This window comes from Populus trichocarpa, chromosome 14 (assembly GCF_000002775.5).
Source record: "Populus trichocarpa isolate Nisqually-1 chromosome 14, P.trichocarpa_v4.1, whole genome shotgun sequence".
Taxonomy (NCBI): domain Eukaryota; kingdom Viridiplantae; phylum Streptophyta; class Magnoliopsida; order Malpighiales; family Salicaceae; genus Populus; species Populus trichocarpa.
In genome coordinates this window covers 3,943,809-3,965,146 of record NC_037298.2, presented here as the reverse complement: position 1 = coordinate 3,965,146, position 21,338 = coordinate 3,943,809, and the positions used below count along the sequence as shown (strand labels likewise).

General features: G+C 33.9%; 3 protein-coding genes and 1 pseudogene across 8 annotated transcripts; 3 read left to right on the top strand and 1 right to left on the bottom strand.

Moving 5' to 3' along the window:
- The first annotated feature begins 4,358 nt into the window (after window positions 1–4,358).
- On the top strand, window positions 4,359–5,429 carry LOC127904277 (L10-interacting MYB domain-containing protein-like; annotated as a pseudogene).
- A 624-nt stretch (window positions 5,430–6,053) lies between these two features.
- LOC18104755 (protein ALP1-like) lies at window positions 6,054–8,974 on the top strand. 2 transcript variants are annotated; one of them, XM_052447184.1, is made up of 4 exons: window positions 6,054–6,125; window positions 7,185–7,849; window positions 7,961–8,192; window positions 8,283–8,974. In XM_052447184.1, the coding sequence occupies exons 2-4, from the start codon at window positions 7,187–7,189 to the stop codon at window positions 8,735–8,737; spliced, it is 1,350 nt and encodes a 449-aa protein (XP_052303144.1). In that variant the 5' UTR covers window positions 6,054–6,125; window positions 7,185–7,186; the 3' UTR covers window positions 8,738–8,974. The 2 variants fall into 2 exon arrangements, with proteins under 2 accessions (XP_052303144.1, XP_052303143.1); XM_052447183.1 differs by lacking the exon at window positions 6,054–6,125 and having other exon boundaries at window positions 7,072–7,849.
- Window positions 8,975–10,883: 1,909 nt separating this feature from the next.
- LOC18110175 (SPX domain-containing protein 3) lies at window positions 10,884–19,456 on the top strand. Of its 5 annotated transcripts, none has more exons than XM_052446772.1 (4): window positions 10,884–11,253; window positions 12,628–12,793; window positions 13,245–13,315; window positions 19,131–19,456. In XM_052446772.1, exons 1-4 carry the CDS (start codon window positions 11,008–11,010, stop codon window positions 19,320–19,322), a joined length of 675 nt encoding a protein of 224 aa, XP_052302732.1. In that variant the 5' UTR covers window positions 10,884–11,007; the 3' UTR covers window positions 19,323–19,456. The 5 variants fall into 5 exon arrangements, with proteins under 5 accessions (XP_052302732.1, XP_052302730.1, XP_052302729.1 ...); XM_052446769.1 differs by lacking the exon at window positions 19,131–19,456 and adding an exon at window positions 17,674–18,011 and having other exon boundaries at window positions 10,885–11,253; XM_052446771.1 differs by lacking the exon at window positions 19,131–19,456 and adding an exon at window positions 17,687–17,990 and having other exon boundaries at window positions 10,885–11,253; window positions 13,245–13,329.
- A 661-nt stretch (window positions 19,457–20,117) lies between these two features.
- On the bottom strand, window positions 20,118–21,089 carry LOC127904276 (uncharacterized). Its single transcript, XM_052447019.1, has 2 exons — window positions 20,953–21,089; window positions 20,118–20,842 (listed from the first exon to the last, which is right to left on the bottom strand). Exons 1-2 carry the CDS (start codon window positions 21,087–21,089, stop codon window positions 20,128–20,130), a joined length of 852 nt encoding a protein of 283 aa, XP_052302979.1. The 3' UTR covers window positions 20,118–20,127.
- Window positions 21,090–21,338: the final 249 nt, after the last annotated feature.

The following is a 21,338-nucleotide window of genomic DNA, read 5'->3' as shown; positions in this document are numbered from 1 at the left end:
TATTTTATGATCAAAGAAATAATTAGCTTAGAAGTTAATAGAATCTTTACCGTCCTTGGAAAAAATTGAAAAAATATAGATAATTAATCCATTTTTTAAAGATAATTGACCATTAAGTTTTATTAAACCAATAAATTTAGTTATTAAGTTTTTCTTTCTAATAAGTTCATGTCTTGTTATATTTTCCTAAACGATTCTAAAATACATTTAAAAATTTGTCATTTATCTTTTTTATTACAAAATACTTTATAATAAGTTTTGTTACGTAACCTTTTTAATACTATATTTTTTGCCTAATGTTTTTTAGATTTTTTTAAATCAAAGATTTGTTATCGTCCAGATTTATTCTTGTTAATTGTTATGATTCTTAAGAAGATTTCCAAGACACGCATTAATTATGCTAATGAACATTAAATTTTATATTTTAAAAAATATGATTTAATTACAAATATGAAGAATACTTTTCTCTATTTTACTATCATAACTTGATTTTGATATAATCAAGATTCACAAATAATGATGATATAAAAAATATTATAGCTATAAACTATTTCACAGGTGGAGAAATATGATATTAAAAAAATTTATTATTAAAGTATTTATTAATAAAGATAAAAAACAATTAATGGATTATTTTTTTAAGTATATGAAGTGGAAAATATGTGTGATTTAAAAAAAAAGATAAAATATTAAGTTAAACTTACTAGTTTTAAATGATTAGAATAAAATTATTGATACTTATATGCACTTTTTCAAAAAAATAAAAAATAAAATTACACGACAAGTGAGACTTTTTTCTTCTAAAAAGTCGATGTTATATTCACTAACAAGTTTAACTTTTTAAAATGATTAATATGCCCTGTGAATTTAGCACAGCCCTTCCTAAAAAATAACTTTTCCTCTAGTCACGTCACAATTATCGTGTTTAATATTATGATTACAGTTTTTTTAAAAAATATTTTTTGTTTAAAAATATATTAAAATAATATTTTTTAAAAATTTATTTTTGAAATTAGTAAATAAAAACATTTTAAAAATATAAAAAATATTTTTAAAAATTTTCACCGAACAACATTTTGAATGCTACCATTATCTATGAGTATTTTATGATTTATTTATTTATTTACATAATAAACTTACAGAATCAACTATTTATTTTTTGGTTTATTTATTTATTTTTAACATCCTAAAAAATGGCTTAAAAAATAGCTTTTCCTCTTGTCATAATTATAATGTTTGTTATTGTTAATGTGATTATTTTTTAAAATATGTTTTTTAAAATATATTAAAAAAAAATTTTAAATTTTTTTTTTGATATTAATATAAAAAAACAATCCAAAAATTCACCAAACAACATTTGAGTCGCTTTTCAAAAGCTATCATTATTTTGAGAGTATTTTATGATTTGTTTTTACATAATAAACTTACAGAATCAACTTACCTTACCGAGTGACATAGCTCATGACTTGTCAAAGCCACCCCTACGTTTCGTTACACCTAATTCCTGTTTAATTTTAGTGCTACATAAAAAAATATCCACAAAATTATCATTGAAAACGAAAAAGTCACCAAAATATCTTCATGGTGAGTCACAAGTAAAAATGGCGGCTAATTCATCCGTTTCTTCTAACACTTTGGATTAACCTTGTCTGAATAAAATCAGTATAGTAAGTTTTACCTCTTTAATTTGTTTGCTTAAATACCAACACTCTGCTGTGCTTCCTCGCCACGAGTCGATCCTCGGAGAAGAACCACGATCTCATTTCGCAACTCAGCATCAACTTGATGAGTTACTTATTGGTGACTCGATGATGAAGGAGGATCAGTGAGTGTGAGCTCGTGTGATAATTGAGGATGAAAGTGAAGATGTTTTCGGCTGTTCTAATGTTATTTGAACAAGAAGACACTGTAATTAATTTAATTAAGGGTGAGCTTATTATTCAATCCATTTTTTGAAGTTTTTTTAAAATTATTTTTTATTTAAAAAAATATTAAATTAATTTTGTAGATATTTCTCGAATATTTTGATATTTCAATATAAAAAAATAAAAAAACAGCATTTAATTTATTTTTAATTAAAAATACTTTTACAGAAATATTATATTGCTTGTAAAACACCCACTAAAATTGAGTGGTTATTACAATAAATAAAAATAATCTATCCGTATTAACTCCCTATGTTATAAATTTTTTGCCAGGTTCGACAAGTAAATGCAGATGTAAAAAGACAACATTAGAATGAGAAGATAAACAAATAAGTTGCCCGTGAGAGGGTCCCATTTAGAGCTCAGACGTCAGTCTTCAGACAAACAAGGCGTTTTTTTTTTTTAAAAAAAAAATTTAAGAAAAACAGAAAAAGGAAAAAGTTAAAATACGAGGGAGACGTCTTAGGCTCCGTTTGTCTAAGCGGTAGCGTTTGCGTTTTTTAAAAACGCACTGAAACATGTGTTTGGTTACCACATGTTACAAAAATTTAAAACGTGGGTCCCACCAGTAAAATGAGGTAGGACCGTGATTTTAGAGAAGCAGTAATTTGCTGCTTTTTTGCAAGTTCAACCACGGGTTGAAACTTCCAGAGATAACAGAGATGAGAAATTACCGACTTATCCTCTTCTCTGTTATTGCTCTTCTCATCCATTCTTTGCATTCATTTCTCTTCATTGCGCACAACAACCATTCAGGAAACAATTACTGCTACACAACCACCAACAATTAAAGTGATGGCTGTCTCTCTTTATTCACATTCGGTTGTCATTCTTTTTGCCTTGACAACAGAAAAACAAGAACAGCAGCAACCCATTTTACTGCAATCAACAACCCCTAAACATGGACATTGGGCGTGCTTCATTCAAACTCCACAGCTGAAATTCCCAACGGGTTAGTTTGTCTTCACTGCTCTGATCTTCTGTTAGTTAATTTATATGTCCTTTTGACACTGAACCTGGCTAGCCCCCCCTCCAATCCCTCGGCTGAACCTTCTGAGGCCGTGACGACTTTCCGCGGGTCTCTCATCGAAATGAGAACCTAGCAAAACAGCGGGTGGTGTGCAGTCAACAAACGACGCCTCACTCTGTGGATTTCCTTTGATAAATCAACTGTTTTTACTCTTGAAAGTTTAAATTGCAAATGTTTCATTCATTTCTCTTTATCAACAGAAACGAAAGAAGAAGAGCAAACCGTGTTCCTGCAATCAACAACCCCAAAAAAGATTTCAACATCCTGCTTCATTCAAACACCAAAGCTGCAATTTTCAACGGGTTTGCTTGCTTACTTCACTGGTCCCCTTGTATAGTATTTTTAAGTTAATTGTTGTTGATTCTAGTGAAACCTGAGCTGTTGTTCCCTTTTTTAAAATCTTTTGTTTTTTTAATCTTGACAGTGATAATTGATTATTTTTCATTCTGTTTATTCCCGAGGATTTTTATCTCCATTATTATTTATGTGTTGGTTGCAATGTTAAACTAGATGTAGTTGTTCATGGGTAGTTATGTATGTGTTGGGATGCCATGTTAAACCTGTAGTAATTGAGGCCGAAAGCAAACTACTCTCTGCAACTTTAAAGCATTAATAGTTCCATGAATGTCCCTCCAATGAATGCCGAGTTGTTTACACACATGATCAAAAATTGCAAGGCTGCAGGAAAGGGTGTGGTGGGGAGGGTGTATTGCAATCTTCTTGTCTAGATTAATAACTCCATTCTTGGGATTTAGTAATTTCTAGCTTAACAGAATGGATATTGTAAAGTGAGGTATAAAACTACACATTTGGGGTTCAAGTTTTATTTTCACAGTGGTGGCTCTGCTCAGTTCAGTTCTGCTTATGTAAAGTAACGTTTTCCATTCTTTGATCACTCAGAGCAGAAATTGAATTTTGGTTGGGTAGGTTTTATGAATCCTTCTGGTTATGAATGCTTTTGGATCGATGTCCCTGTTGCTTTTGCTGTTGAATACATAAAATTCAGCAACCTTTTCTTATTTGCATCAATTGGGTTTTGAGGGTGGGGTATTTAACATCCCCTGATAATTGATGACACAAGGTTAATGGTTTCATTTGTCCATAGTTAGTTGTTCATGTTCTTTCCCCTGTCAAGAAACAGTTGACCAATCTTTTGTCAGCTATAGTTAATTTTTTGTTTAATTTTTCTTGCATTGTAAACCAAGCTATTATAGATAATTGTTAATTTATTTTTTCATCCCTTGTCAACGTTAAATCTTTTGTTATTTTTTGGTTGACCTTTTGCTGGAAATGTAATTTCCTGTTCTATTAGTATCTAATTTCAGCCCTTATCAGCATTTAATATCTTATTTATATAGTTCATTGTTTGTTTAATTTTTCCTTGTATTGTCATCCATTAAGCAATGGATGGGTCTGACACACATGATAAAGCTTCTTGGACCAAGACAATGTTGCACACGTTTTGTGACATTTGCATTACAGCAATTGAGAGAGGCATGAGACCAAACACCCATTTCGACAAAGCTGGCTGGAAATTTGTCATACAATCATTCAAAGATCAGACAGGACTTTCATTAACAAAAGCTCAGCTTAAAAACAAATGGGATGGGATTAAAAAGGACTGGAGGGTATGGAAAAAATTAATAACTGAAACTGGAGTTGGTTGGTCAACTGAACTTGGGACTATCTCAGCAACTGATGAGTGGTGGCAATTAAAAATTCAGGTTATGTTTTCATTATCAATAGCCTCACAAAATTATTTGTCATATTGTATTATTTGTTAATGAACTATCATTGCTAAGTACGTCCAGCTTTAATTACACAGGAAATGAGAGGAGCAAAAAAGTTTAGACATGTCGGCATAGAACCCTCATTGTGTGCCAAGTATGATATCATGTTTGCTAACATAGTGGCCACGGGAGAATATGCTTGGACTCCCTCACAAGGACTCTTATCAGATGAAGATGATAGGGATGCTGCTGGAATGAGAAATACAACCAATGAGAAAACTAATATGGAAGAAGGAAGTGGCGACTCTGAAGAGGATGCAATCCCTGATTTCATACATGACGTTAGCAATATGGTTGGTGGAAGCAATGTGGCAAACAGTAGCAGCAACCCCAACAGTGCAAAGAGAAAGGGTGCACATCACACTACACCTCAAAGCGGAAAAAAAAAAAAAGGGAACTGGAATGGGAGCACAATTATTTTCGTGTATGAATCAACTTGTTCAGACTGTATCCAAGCCGAGAGAGAGCATAACTCCTTCGAGAGATAAAAAAGGTTGTAGCATTGACGAGGTAATGGCAGAACTGCATTCTATTGATGGAGTTACCTTTGGTAGTGCATTGCATACATTTGCAACTCAATTCTTTTGTGCGAGGAGCAAGAGGGAGATGTGGGCTGCAATGGGTTGTATTGATAGAAAAATTTCATGGCTGAAAATAATGTTTGACCAACAAAGAAAAACTTAGATGGACAAGGTCAGGTCTTTTGAACTTTTTAACATATTCATGTCTTGTTATTTATGTTGAATTCTATAATCCAGTAACATTTTCAGTATTCTGAAATCTTTTCCACCGTTTTTTCAGGCTTCCTGGGCTGTCATTGTTGCTGGAAATTGAACTCTCTGCCCACCTTTTTGTGTTTTTGCGTAACCAAGTACTTACAACACCATTACCATGTCTGTTTTGACATATGTATCACTGAATATTGTTGTTGGGTTAGAATTTCATGAGTTCTAAAATGTTGACTTCATGTATGGATACTTAACTTTGAATGTTAGGTCTAGGTTGTTGAAATCATAATTTTCAGTTTGTGCTACTTGATGTTGAATGGTTGGTTACTACATGGAAACCAAGATTGATGCTTCTTGTTATTACAATTTGAATGTATGGATTCTTAACATTGAATGTTAGGTTACATGCTCTTGAATGGTAGGTTTAGATTGGTAAAATCAAAATTTTCAGCTTGTGTATGCCACATTTGAATGTTAGGTTGCTTTTGAAAGTTAGGTTGCTGTTTTGTAATATTACTTCCCTGTGTATTTCTATATAAATAGCAGCAATTATAGGAAGGTTTTCACTTTTATATTGTCACTTTCCAAGAAGAATTAGTGGTGTAATTGGTGGTGTTGCTACATTGTTGGTATTGTGAACAATCTGGAATACGTAAGTTGCATTTTATTAATTATTAATTGCAGTTGATTGCTTTCAATGTCATGCAATTCATTATAAACAAAATTGCTAGGCTCAACAATGGAAACCTAATAAAATCTTCATGCTTTTTGGAATCTAAAATAACAAACATATCTGTAAATTGGAAGATTTAGGGTCCATTTGTTTGGCATAATACTTGCTCAAGTTCCAAGAGGATACTGAATTTAAATGCAGTTTACTTGATGAAATTTTCTTGTTAAATCTTTATCAGTCTCTTGTGCTAATTTTCTAAACTTCTGATTTAATTTTTTTTGGTATGTTATTTAAGAAATAGCTGCAAAATACAATTTTAAGAATTTGACAATTGAAGCCATTCAAGTATCTGGTTACTTAGTTCGATCCTGTTAGAAAGATATAGATGCTTTGGAGGCCTTGATAACTTGTTCTAGTTCTACCACAGAAACTATTTTATTTGCTTAAGTATTTATATATCTGTATTGTGAATCTGTATTGTGAAAGACATTCTTACAATCTCTTTCTTTCATACCACATTTTTAATCTTGTCAACCCTAATACGACCATTTTAATCCAGTTGGGTGCGATTGTAGTTTTAATGGTTTGGAGCATATGTATTCTTCTTGCTACTGATTCTCTTCTTGCTACTGATTCATTTTTCTTAATTTTTAGATTCACTTTAGTGCACTACAACAGGAGAATTTCTCCATTCATCCTGAATTCATTACTAAAGTTGCTGATGCATTTATGAGTACTGAGTGTTTTCACTCTGCGTTGAAGTATTATCATATGCTGGAGTTGAATGTTGGAGCTGACAATGTAAGGGGAATTTCTAAAATTCCTCTATATTTGATTTACAAAATTGCAGTTGAATACGTAAGAAATTTTTGGGCATTTTAATTGCCATTGTGGGACTCCAAAATATACATTGAAAGAAATCTTATTATTGCATCAGAATTTAATGAATTAAGGACAACAGTAACATCCATATAATAGTGTTTTTTAACAACTCTTAACATTTTTAATAATTAACAAAAAATGTGCATGTCATGATAGATATGGATTCGCACTGGTTTTCAGCACTCTTTGAGGGGAGTTATGATGATGTAATCAATAACATAGCCGATTACGTTAATTATAGTAATTCTTCTGTTAACGATGGAGATTCCAGTGGTAATCAAAGTTCTGATGATGACGACGACGACGACGACGACGCGTCAGATGAAGAAGGCGAGCTGTTTTGGGAAAGAGAGTTTGATCATCAGAAATTGGTTATATGCACGGCGGGTGCCCTAGCATTATATTACAATACGTATATATATAAGGAACCTTGTATGGATTCGTACAACACTGGAATGCAATGGTTGAACGAAATATTACATGGACATTGGACCCGCTGTGTAAACATGTTCAGGATGGATGCGACGACATTTCAAAGTCTTTGCTTTCAACTTGAAAACCAATATGGGTTAACAGCATCTAGAAGAATGTGTGTTTATGAAAAAGTTGGAATATTTCTTTATACAATAGCATTGGGTGCTTCCAACAGAGAAGTTCAGGAGCGATTTCAACATTCAGGAGAAACTATTAGTAGGTACTTTAATGAAGTTCTTAAATCAGTTTGTTCGCTCGCTGCAGATTTAATACAACCTGCAGATCCCAGGTTTGTAAACACACCGTGTGAAATTGTGAACAATCCAAGGTATATGCCACATTTCAAGGTAATGTCATTAATCGTATTTATTGATAGCGCATCGTATTAAATGAATTTGCAAAATTTATTTTGTTAGTCTGCTCAAATTGATGATTGTTGCTGGTTTCTCGTATATTAGAATTGTGTAGGAGCTATCGATGGTACACATGTGCGTGCATGTGTTTCTTCAGAAAACCAAATTCCATTTATCGGAAGAAAAGGTGTGCCAACCCAGAATGTTATGGCTGCATGTAGCTTTGACATGCAATTCACATTTGTTTGGGCGGGCTGGGAAGGCAGTGCACACGATACACGAATTTTTCTCGAGGCAATTGACAATCCACGTGTAAAATTTCCTAAGCCACCAGAAGGTAGTAACGTGTGTGTGTGTGTGTGTGTGTGTGATAATTAATGTTTTTTTTTTCATTTTTTAATTTACAAAAAAATATTTGTATTTACAGGGAAATACTACTTGGTTGATTCGGGATATCCTAATGAATATGGATTTTTAGGTCCATATAGAGGTCAGAGATATCATTTGGAAGAATTTAGGAGGCGAGGACAACCACAAAATCATGAAGAAATTTTCAACCGTGTGCACTCTTCATTACGTTGTGTGATAGAACGTACATTCGGAGTTTGGAAAAAAAGATGGCGAATCCTACAGAATATGCCATCATTTAACTACAAGACACAAGTTCGAATTGTTGTCGCATCCATGGCAATTCATAACTACATTAGAAGAACTTCAATGCAAGATGTGGCATTTATGGAGTTCGATCGTCATCCTGATTTTGTGCCCGATGATTTTCTAACTGATGTTGCTCCACGTGCACAAATGCAAGGACACCACAGGCCTTCGCAAATGGATTACGTACGTGATGGGATTGCTGCAAGTTTAATGACACAATTATAAATTATTGTTCTAATATGTTTAGGTCTCTTTGCAAAATTTTAATGGTTGTAAGATTACTTTTTATGTAATTGTTCATTAATATTATGAATGAAGTCCTTTTAGGTAATTATACCATAACATCAAATTGAACCACAATTTTTAACCAAACACAATAAACTACTTTTTATTCAACCTCAATTTCAACCACAGTTTTAACCAAACATATATAAAATCCAGACCAACCACAACTAAAAGCACTTTTTATAAAACTACTTTTTTTAAACCACAACCACAACAGCCACCGCAATACCAAACACACACTTACTCGTGAAGCGCACGGACGTACTGCAGTCTGCATCGTTACTGTTAAAAAATAAAATAAAAATGAGGCACTTCCCCTCCATTGCCGGGTTTTTTCTTAACGGCATATCTAGTTATCTGTCTGTTTGTTTGTTATACTTTATTACCTACTCTGTTAAATCACTCGTAGACTATTTAAATATATTAACAAGTAACGTAAGTGGATTCATGAATGATCTTGTAGGGCCAATTTATTTTTTACATGTAATGTTTTATTATTCAATTGGTTTATGTGAAATGATAGAGGAATTTACCTTATAATTTCTCTATTTTTTTATTGCTTGAGAATGCCACACTTTTTTTTTCGTTAAAAAAATAAATCTCCATGCTAATATGAAGAAGGAGGTATATTTAATAATTCCTCCTGTAATATAAGATTTAGGGTTGGTTGTAAATTTAGTTCTTAAGTTATCATCTATTATTTATGGTTCAAATCTTAAAGTAGATCATGAGAAAAAATCTGATTAATATATTCTAGTTTAGAGTGAATGTTTTGTTAAGAACTCAATAAAAAAAATTTAATTCAATCTGCAGAAGTAAACGGAAAAAAAAGTTAAAATAAAAACAAATACAATAACAACGAAGAAACCAAATCCACAAACTTTCATTTTTATTTTTTAAAGGGAAATCTATTGATTGTTTGAAAAAAAATAATAATTCCGAGTCTCAGAAATTGATTGGAGTGGAGTGGAGGGGTTGTGTTGTGTGTGTGTGTGTGTGTGTGTGTGTGTGTAAAAATAAATTAAAAAAACCTCTGTGGCCTGTGGGTGCTAGAAATCGAGAAAGTGGTAAAAGTCAAGGAAACCCAACATAGAAATGGAGCCAGCCCATTTAAGGTATGCACTGTACAATGATCATTTCAACATCTAAGACTGTGGAGATTATGGGCTAATGGCTTGTCATCCCAGAATGTCTTCATTAATAGCCTGGAAGCCCATCCATTATAACATGTAAATATCTGTCATATGAGCTGTTTTACAGATTAGAGCATAGCATAATTCATGTAATTATTTATAATAAGTTGTTAGAGGCAGTAGAAACTAGTATATGATCATGATGAGCCCAGGGATATAAATTTGGCTCTTCAACAGACAAAAAAAAAAAATACCTGTTTCGAAATTCTTGTCGATGGCATATTATTTTATGCTCAACTGTAGCAAATTCCCTAAATAATAATAAAAAAATGACATCAATTGTCGGATCATAACAGGTATTAATGTGGCTTTAATCGAATGGTCTGCTCGGAGACGTGGTTGAGGCCCAATACAACAAAAAGCAGCAGAGGATTTTCTAGTTCGAAGATCAAATATTCGCTTGTTTGTTCACCGCCAAAAACATGTCCGAACTCACGTTTCCCTTTTTTTAGTAATATACAATCTCCGTTCCAGCAGGAGATTCTATGGAGATTCCTTGGAATGTTCCTCCCCCCATATCCTCTCCTATAACTACAATATTATAGTAACTGGCAGTCACTCACCCACTCCTCAAAACACCAATAGATAGGATGTAGGACCCACTTCAGGATTTGTACGGACACCGATTCAAATCGTGTATAACCCCACAGGGACGTGAAACTAGACAGCCCGAAGGCCCATTTACCCCACTTGCTAATATTTAATGCAAAACTATACCATAAAGTCATTTTTCATAAATTTGGTCCTCGGTAAGACGAGAGTAACCGAATATGCTTAGGAATTCTCTTACTTCAACAACTCTCTTATAGCTTTTCTTACTGCCACTTCATCACGCGAAGCATATGCCCTCTAATATTCTACTAACCTTTTCTTATTAAATCCCCCCATTAATTCATTTCTCTCCCACATTACACAATCTTTACAATTCCAATTTTTTTGGCCTTACTTCTTTGTAACTTAGGCAAGAAATTGTTAGAGGTTGATTTTTTCTGAGAAACATAGTATTCGGACATACCAATGAAGTTTGGCAAGAGATTGAAGCAACAAGTTCAAGAAACCTTGCCAGATTGGCGTGACAAGTTTTTGTCTTACAAGGAATTGAAGAAGCTTGTTCGTCTGATCTCATCGGCTCCACCTTTCTCGTATGGATCAGTTGAGTATGGAAAGGCAGAGGCTGAGTTTGTGCGTCTGCTGAACAGTGAAATTGACAAGTTTAATACTTTTTTCATGGAACAAGAAGAGGATTTCATTATTCGGCATGAGGTATGCTTTTATTTTTCTCGCAGTTTTTCCTCCTTTTTGCCTGTTAGACTGAATGAACTTTGATAGAGAGCATGATGTTTGATCAAGCTAGTTTTGGTGGGTAATTAATGGAGGCAAAACAATTTGAGTCAAAAGCTAGCATACTGGTTTGACTTGTCGGGTTAAATAATTAAATTGGTAATCAACTATGGTTCTAAAATGGGGTCAAAAAGGGAAGAAAAAATGCTTACTCTACTTGCTTGACACAATGGACTATGAGCTGAGTCGATCAAACTAAGAAATAATAGTCTCACAAGCAATGCTCGTGAAAATGTGGTCTTATATAAAAATTTCATGTAATTTTTATAATTAATTATCAGATCTCATTCACACAAGATTGGTATGATTTGTACTTCTTTTATATCCAAATCTTAATTGTTATTTAGAATCTTACCTCTTAAAGAATATATTTGATGACCGAAAACAAGCTTGTATATAGAGAATTTAAAATTATTATTGTTATTGTTATTTATTTTTGACGCCGCATATATACGACAATTATTATTATTTTTTTAATTAAGTACGTGACACAAGTGTGTATATATAAAATTCAAGAGCATGTAATAGTACATATGCGGCGTCAAAAATAGATAACAACATCAACACTTGGTAATATTATTATTATTATTATTTTCTTACTTAAGTACATGGCACAAGTGTATGTGTATAATTCAAAATTATTATTATTATTATTATTATTAATCTCTTCCTTAAGTACTTGACACAAGTGTGCTTATTTACATAAATGATAATTTCATGTCACATGTGATGATATTATCAGTAATATTAGCGAAACATGAAGCATTTCTTGAAAACTCACAAATATGGATTTTGAATTTTAAATCTTTGTGTAACATTGTGATTAAATAATATTTTTATAAAATCATTATAATCATCGTATTCTGATCATTTTTTTTCTGGAATCTTAGTTATTTTTTTTTAACTTGAACGATATCATTGTTTTTCCGAATCTTACTTGTTATTTTTGAAATTTTATAAGAAAATGAATTTAATATTTATTATGAAACAGAACTAAAAAATTACTTGCTTCAGATATTTTTACACGAAGACACGCGCGAACTAGCATTGTTGGCTTGCATTTTATAGGATGTAATTTATACTGCTACTTTGTTCTCTCAAATCCTATTTCTCCTTTAAAATATAGATGGAAGAGAGAAATTACAGATATGAAAAAACTAATGTAAGGTACTGTAATAACATAAATTAGTCTCGTATACTCGATGACAAAGAAGGTAACTCTGAATTAGCAAAGCTGATGCACGTATTGACCATGTCTTTAAAACTAGCTAACAAAGAAGGTATATGTATACGCAGGAGCTAAAGCAGAGGATTCAGAAAGTGATTGATACTTGGGGGCCAAGTGGAAGTCAGCCTTCAGAGGCAGAGTACAAAGAGCAGATGAGAAAGATTAGAAAAAACAGTGTCAATTTCCACGGTGAAATGGTGCTTCTGGAGAATTACAGCAACATCAATTACACAGGTACTTGATTAGCCTGACAAAGCTACGCAGTGATCACCCCCCACTTTTGAAAGATCGACTATATTCCTGGAAACAGCCTCATAACATATGATTTAATGAGCAATTGTGATAAATTAATTATACCAACAGAATCCGTTCTTGTAAGCTAATTTCGAAGGGGCTGCCCAACTTTATCCTTACGATCTCTTACTCAATGAGCCTGTGGCTCAGAGTTACTCTTACATATGTAAAATGGGTGAGATTTCAGTTTCGAGTCTCACTTCTATGTAAAAAAAAAACCCTAACAAAACTTGTCCAACAAAAAAAAAACAAAAACTGAGAGAGAGAGAAGAAACTTTACCGTCCCCCTTGTCCCTGAGCGGCTTAGCCCCTTTAGGCATTAATTAAGGATTGAAATGTTCATGTGTTAATTATGGAATATTATTAAAATTGAAATCAAATTTTAATGTAGGATTGGCCAAGATATTGAAGAAGTATGACAAGAGAACAGGTGGGTTATTGCGCCTTCCATTCATTCAAAAGGTGTTGGAGCAACCCTTTTTTATTACCGATCTAGTATCAAAGCTTGTCAAGCAATGCGAATACATGATAGATACAGTATTCCCTGTAGAGGAAGAAGAGAGAGTGAAAGAAGGAAGAGAAGCAATAACGGTTGCGGGAGAAGGGATTTTCAGGAACACAATTGCAGCTCTAATGACCATGCAAGAAATTAGAAGAGGCAGCTCTACTTACAGCCATTTCTCTCTGCCTCCTCTGAACTTGCCAGATTCTGATCTTATTCAGTCATTCCAGCTCAATTCTCCTATATCTATTGTCTAATAAGATTAGATTTTATGAAATACATGATACTGTCGTAGTCACACAACAATATGATGGTTGATTAATAATTTATCTCTCTTTTTTTGTATACAATAATGTCAATGCAGTTTCTAATGATGATTAACGAATTCAGATTCAATTACGAGTCTGTTGGTTCATTAAGTTGAGGAGATTTGGGACATATGCTTATTTTATTCAGGAAATATATTTGTTATAAGAATTTGTACTGCAAATAGACAATCTTGACAATCCTACTTAATAAATGACCGAAGAAAGCTCCTGTGACTGGGGCTTACGTGACAACCTTGTCTCGGTTTGCCACTTGGCCTATATGCTCCTTTAACATGTTTCTCTACTTTTTTTTGTCCAAAACTCTGAACTATTGGAGGTTTGTCAAGTCCCGGGCTCCACAAGAAGGAGAAGCTTGTTAGCAATTAGCTAACTTTATCAGCCCAGCACTCAGAGAAATGGCATCAATACACTTCCATTCCTCGCCCTTTTTCATTAGATCGACATTTGGGAAAAAATGGTTTTAATATAGGATTGTTTGCAATAGGATAATCCTCTTGCCATTTATTAATTTAATTTTATGCATAGCTGCAAAGGGTTATGCACAGGGATTCTTAAAGGGAAGCTTGCGGATGAGTTATCCATAAGGTAATTGTATAATTTGATTATTGGGTAAACTTCAATTCTTCCCCTAAAGATTCATCAATGTTTAACTTCTATCCTTCAAGTTTAGAATTTCTCAAAATCACCCTTCTAGTTTTAAAAAAGTAATAACTTAGTCCTGATCATTGAATAAGCTACCATTTGGATTTGTTTTCTTGAATTCTTTGAAGTTTTTTACTGGATATTATAACAGGTATGGAGATTTGAGAGGAGTGAGAAAAAATAAAATATGAAAAAGCTAACTTTTTATTTGATAGTCTGAACAAAATTGAAGCTTTTTTAAAAAACTTGTCGGAGTAATATCCGGAAGTAGAGCTTCTACCGTGGAACACAATTAATTGGAAATAATAATCTCCACAGGGTATTCTGGTTGTTCCTCAACCGAGATGTCATCCAGGAACCGATACCAAAAGCCAAGTATTTTGAATATTAACGTCATTATCCTTTGGTAGATCCACAGACATATGAATTGGACGAAGTTACGAGCAACCACGATAGGCAAAATAATCCACACAGCAAAAATAAGACGCCCTAGCAGGGCTGGGAGCAGGACCGATACCAATGAGATCGATGAAAAAGATCCTGCGAAGAAAGCAACATGACCTGAAAGTCGAGAGTACCAAGTGCACTTAAATCTCATGTTGGCAGCGAATGCAAAGCAATAGATGATTGTTGCCAGCAGAAAAGCCCACATGCTTGGTAAGCTTGTTTGAAATGGAGACTGAGCTGTGCCTTGGAATTTAACTTGAATGACACCAATTAGCAAGGGATTGAGAAAGGCAAAGACAGCATGGCACGGTGTTGAGAAAATAAACCCTTGCAAACTGCAAAACAGAGTAACCTCATCAAAATGTCTTACAATCTTAATGCACATCAACATATTGCCTTAGGAAGCGATAAAAGTGGATGAAAGATTGGTAAAGATGTATATAACCTTTCCTCCCAGCGGCAAAGATTAGCATCACAATTACAGCCGAAGTTTTGCTTGCCTTGTCCTTTTCTTTCATGAGTTCTTCGGGAGGATTTGCCAAGCCTTCCAACTGGATAACCAGAGCCCCGCTGTTTCCTCATCTCAGTGTATTATGCCTCTTCTCCACGAGAGCAAATTAATTATAAACTAAAAGAGGGGCTACAGGCTACTTATACCCCTTCTCGTAAATCACTATTCATTCAATCCGCCGCTAGTTGTCAAATATTCCAGGATGAAGGTACTTTCGTGATGACTTCCATCTGGTCTGGTTAGTTGTTGTAGTGAGTTTACCGGATTATCCTTTCCTGAATCTTTTTGTTACGAGGACAGATAGGTGTATGCAGGGGTATTTAAGTAACCATGACAAAACAGGTTCATCTTGCACGGATTTTTTAGTGTCTTTGCGTGTCACTATCCTGGAATATTTGACAAAAACACCGTGCAAGAAGAACCGGGGAGACACTAAAAAATCCGTGCAAGAAGAACCTGTTTAGTATGGGTATTTGAACAAAAACTTTTTTAAAAATAAAATAAATACCCTTGAAAACTCAAATAATTTAAATTAGGTAGGAAAAAATATACTTATTTAGCAAAAACTTCATTTTTGTTCAAAACAGGTTCTTCTTGCACGGTTTTTTGTGTGTTTTTTCCGTTGACGACGCTTTTACGGCCATTGATTATCATCTAAGTATAATATTTTAAATAATAGATCTGTGAAGACGCTTTTACCTCAATTTCAAGTTTCTTTTCTTTTTCTTTATCTTGATTACATGTTTTTACTTCTTAGATGTCTCTTAAGAATATTTATTTAATTACTTCAAGAAAAAAAATGTTTTTGAAAATGGTCCAGCGATGTCAAGCGGGCATGCTGATGAGAACTAAAATGACCCATGCTACCTAGGCAAAGAGAGAAGCTTCTTGGCAAATGATTCATAGAACATAAAAAAAAGAAGAAGAAGAAGAAGAAGAAGGAAAGAAAAGTATGGCGGTCGCTGCTCATATGAACAGTGAACCACCAGTATGCCTTCCTCCGCTCAACCAGCAGCGCAATGTCAGGAAGTTAGCCCTTTTCAGCTTCGTTTTATCCATCATCCTAGTGCCAATAAATGACGCATTTTTCAGCACGATTGTGGGCTAGAGGCCAGCCCATGGAAATGGTCTTTGGGTCATTTTTGGTAGCCCAGTAAATTGTCTCTGTTTAGAAGTGTTGTGTTGTAAGCCTTTCTGGACCTCATTTGGAAAAGAAATATTCAATATTTTCCTCCTCTCGATTCTTTTCATTCCCGCGCTAGGTGGGTCTCTGTGACGATGCTTTTACGGCCATTGATTATCATCTGAGTACAATATTTTAAATGATAGATCTGGGCAGAGCGGGTGGAATTGGGTATTTGCTTTCTTAATCTGATTTCTTATTGTGATAATTGACAAGTGTTGTGATGAGGTGTTAGTGAGTGAAGTTGAGACTGATTTAGTGGCGGGGCGAGCTGTCATCAAGGTGGTTGGCTATGTTCGTTGGAGGAAGAAAGGAGGAGAGGATGGTGGTCAATATTAGTGCCGCCACTGCCAAGAAATTAATGAGGCTGTTGGTTTGGTGGCCGATCTTGGAGGCTGTGGTTTCATTCGTAATAGGAATTGTTACTCCACGTGGGTTCTTTTACGAACTCATTGATAATAATTATCTTTCACTGTTATGTTCATTTACAAGTCACGTGATTAATAAATAATAAATAATCACAAAAAAAAGAAATTAACAAAAAGTTATAGTTGTGTAACTTTGATTATCTTGCTTGTTTTATGATTTTCAATTATTTTGTAAGGAAAAACTTGACTTGCGTGTGGGTTTTAATGAAAATTTGGATGACCTAATAGAGGGGTCTATTTGCATTTTATCAAAGAAAGGAGGATGTAATTGGATCAATGAAAAAAAAACCATAGAAATTTGTTCATCCGAATAACTTACAGTACAGGGGTATATCCAGTATACGGATATGGTGCATTACGTTTCCATACTCTTAATTTTGTTATAATTTAGTCCTCTTGTTACTGTAATCCAAAATAGTCCCTTTACTTTCTAATCATTATTCTTTGAATCCCACATGTTTTAAGGAATGGTGCCCTTTGACTGGGGGATTTGACACTGTCGGTAATTAAAAAAAAGGGGGGGGGGGTAAAACTGAGTGTAGTAGGATAATAAAATGAGTTGTGAAATGGGAGGTGAGGGACCAAATACATTATTAATTCCGTCCCCCTTGTCCCTGAGCGGCTTAGCCCCTTTAGGCATTAAGGATTGAAATGTTAATGTGTTAATTATGGAATATGATTAAAATTGAAATCAAATTTTAATGTAGGATTGGCCAAGATATTAAAGAAGTATGACAAGAGAACAGGTGGGTTATTGCGCCTTCCATTCATTCAAAAGGTGCTGGAGCAACCCTTTTTTATTACCGATCTAGTATCAAAGCTTGTCAAGCAATGCGAATACATGATAGATACAGTATTCCCTGTAGAGGAAGAAGAGAGAGTGAAAGAAGGAAGAGAAGCAATAACGGTTGCGGGAGAAGGGATTTTCAGGAACACAATTGCAGCTCTAATGACCATGCAAGAAATTAGAAGAGGCAGCTCTACTTACAGCCATTTCTCTCTGCCTCCTCTGAACTTGCTAGATTCTGATCTTATTCAGTCACTATAGCTCAATTCTCCTATACCCATTGTCTGATAAGAATGGATTTTATGAAATACTTGATATTGTCGTGGTTACACAACAATATGATGGTTGATTAATAATTTATTTCTCTCTTTTTTTAATATAAAATAGTGTCAATGCAGTTCCTAATGATAGTTAACGAATTCAGATTCAATTACGAGTCTGTTGGTACATTAAGTTGAGGAGATTTGGGCCATATGCTTATTTTATTCAGGAAATATATTTTGTTATAAGAATTTGTACTGCAAATAGACGATAAACTGAGTAATCTTGATAATTCTATTTATAGCCTGTTTGTCATTATATTTTAAAAATATTTTTAAAAAAATTTATTTTTTTTATTTTAAATTAATATGTTTTTAATATTTTTAAATTATTTTGATATGTCAAAAATAATTTTTAAAAAATAAAAAATTATTATTAACATATTTTTTAATAAAAAATATTTTAAAAAATAATTATATTCACAATCTCAAACAAGCTTTTAAAAATAACTTCATTGACTGGGGGCTTACGTCGAAACCTTGTCTCGGTGTGCTACTTTGGCATATGTGCTGACTTTAACATGTTTCTTAGTTTTTCCGGTTTGTCCAAAACTTGAACTCATCGGAGGTTTGTCAAGTCCCGGGCTCCACAATAAGGAGAAGCTTGTTAGCAATTAGCTAACTTTGTCAGCCCAACACTCAGAGAAATGGCATCCATACATTTCCATTCCTCACCCTTTTTTTCATTAGATCAACACAGTGGCAGAGTAAAAAAATTTAAAATAAAAAGATAAATTACTAATAAATATTTGATATTATTTATTATACAGATATATATGTTATATAAAAAAATTAATTTGAAATATATGTACCAACTCAAGTCATGTAAAATTAATTTAAAAATATATTTAAAATAAAAAAAAACTTATATTATAATTATTTTCCTCGAGATTTTATATTTTAAAACTGCTTTATAATTATTTTATTTTTAGTCTCATTAAAAATATCTTTCTCAATATATATAACAAACTTTTATTTATCTATTTCTAAAAGTTCTTGAAATGTTCATGTGTTAATTATGGAATATGATTAAAATTGAAATCAAATTTTAATGTAGGATTGGCCAAGATATTGAAGAAGTACGACGAGAGAACAGGTGGGTTATTGCGCCTTCCATTCATTCAAAAGGTGTTGGAGCAATCTTTTTTTTATTACCGATCTAGTATCAAAGCTTGTCAAGCAATGCGAATACATGATAGATACAGTATTCCCTGCAGAGGAAGAAGAGAGAGTGAAAGAAGGAAGAGAAGCAATAACGGTTGCGGGAGAAGAGATTTTCAAGAACACAATTGCAGCTCTAATGACCATGCAAGAAATTAGAAGAGGCAGCTCTACTTACAGCCATTTCTCTCTGTCTCCTCTGAACTTGCCAGATTCTGATCTTATTCAATCACTCCAGCTCAATTCTCCTATACCCATTGTCTTATAAGATTTGATTTTATGAAATACTTTATACTGTCATAGTTACACAACAACATGATGGTTGATTAATAATTTATTTCTCTCTTTTTTTATATACAAGTGTCATAGTCAATAGTGTCAATGCAGTTCCTAATGATGGTTAACAAATTCAGATTCAATTATGAGTCTGTTGGTACACTAAGTTGAGGAGATTTGGACCATATACTTATTTTATTGAGGAAATATATTTTGTTATAGGAATTTGTACTGCAAATAGACGATAAACTGAGTCATCTTGACAATCCTACTTAATAAATGACCGAAGAAAGCTCCTGTGATTGGGGCTTACGTGAAAACCCTGTCTTGGTGTGCTAATTTGACATATGTGCTGCTTTAACATGTTTCTTAGTTTTTCCGGTTTGTCCAGAACTTGAACTCATCAGAGGTTTGTCAAGTCCCGGGCTCCACAATAAGGAGAAGCTTGTTAGCAATTAGCTAACTTTGTCAGCCCAACACTCAGAGAAATGGCATCCATACAGTTCCATTCCTCACCCTTTTTCATTAGATCGACATTTGGGAAAAAAATGGTATTAATATAGGATTGTTTGCAATAGGACAATCCTCTTGCCCTTTATTAATTTATTTGATAGTATGGAAGAAAATAGAAGCTTTTTAAAAAACTTGGAGTAATATCGGAAAGTAGAGCTTCTACCTTGGAACACAATTAATTGGCAATAATAATCTCCAGATTCTCCACAGGGTACTCTGCTTGTTCCTCAATCGACATGTCATCCAGGAACCAATACCAAAAACCAAGTATTTTGAATATTAACGTCACGATTCTTTGGTAGATCCACAGGCATATGAATTGGACTAAGTTACGAGCAACCGACATGTCATCCAGGAACCGATACCAAAAGCCAAGTATTTTGAATATTAACGTCATGATCCTTTGGTAGATCCACATACATATGAATTGGACGAAGTTACGAGCAACCGACATGTCATCCAGGAACCGATACCAAAAGCCAAGTATTTTGAATATTAACGTCATGATCCTTTGGTAGATCCACAGATATATGAATTGGACGAAGTTACGAGCAACCACGATAGGCAAAATAATCCACACAGCAAAAATAAGACGCCCTAGCAGGGCTGGGAGCAGGACCGATACCAATGAGATCGATGAAAAAGATCCTGCGAAGAAAGCAACATGACCTGAAAGTCGAGAGTACCAAGTGCACTTAAATCTCATGTTGGCAGCGAATGCAAAGCAATAGATGATTGTTGCCAGCAGAAAAGCCCACATGCTTGGTAAGCTTGTTTGAAATGGAGACTGAGCTGTGCCTTGGAATTTAACTTGAATGACACCAATTAGCAAGGGATTGAGAAAGGCAAAGACAGCATGGCACGGTGTTGAGAAAATAAACCCTTGCAAACTGCAAAACAGAGTAACCTCATCAAAATGTCTTACAATCTTAATGCACATCAACATATTGCCTTAGGAAGCGATAAAAGTGGATGAAAGATCAGTAAAGATGTATATAACCTTTCCTCGCAGCGGCAAAGATTAGCATCACAGTGACAGCCGAAGTTTTGCTTGCCTTGTCCTTTTCTTTTATGAGTTCTCTGGGAGGATTTGCCAAGCTTTCCAACTGGATAGCCAGAGCCCTGCTGTTTCTTCATCTCAGTGTATTATGCCTCTTCTCCGCGATTGTTATATATAGAGGCACTGATCATCTATCGTAAAGTCTCGACATACTTTAGTCTTTAGTGACTTTACCAAAGTAATTCTAATGATGGCACTCGTGACCAAAATCCAGGGTCTGGGTACTTGATAGTTGACATGTCTCAATTTCGTTTTGATTTCACATTCTAGGGTCACCCGGTGTTGTTTTGAGTGTAGAATTATTTTCATAGTTCAAATCAATTATT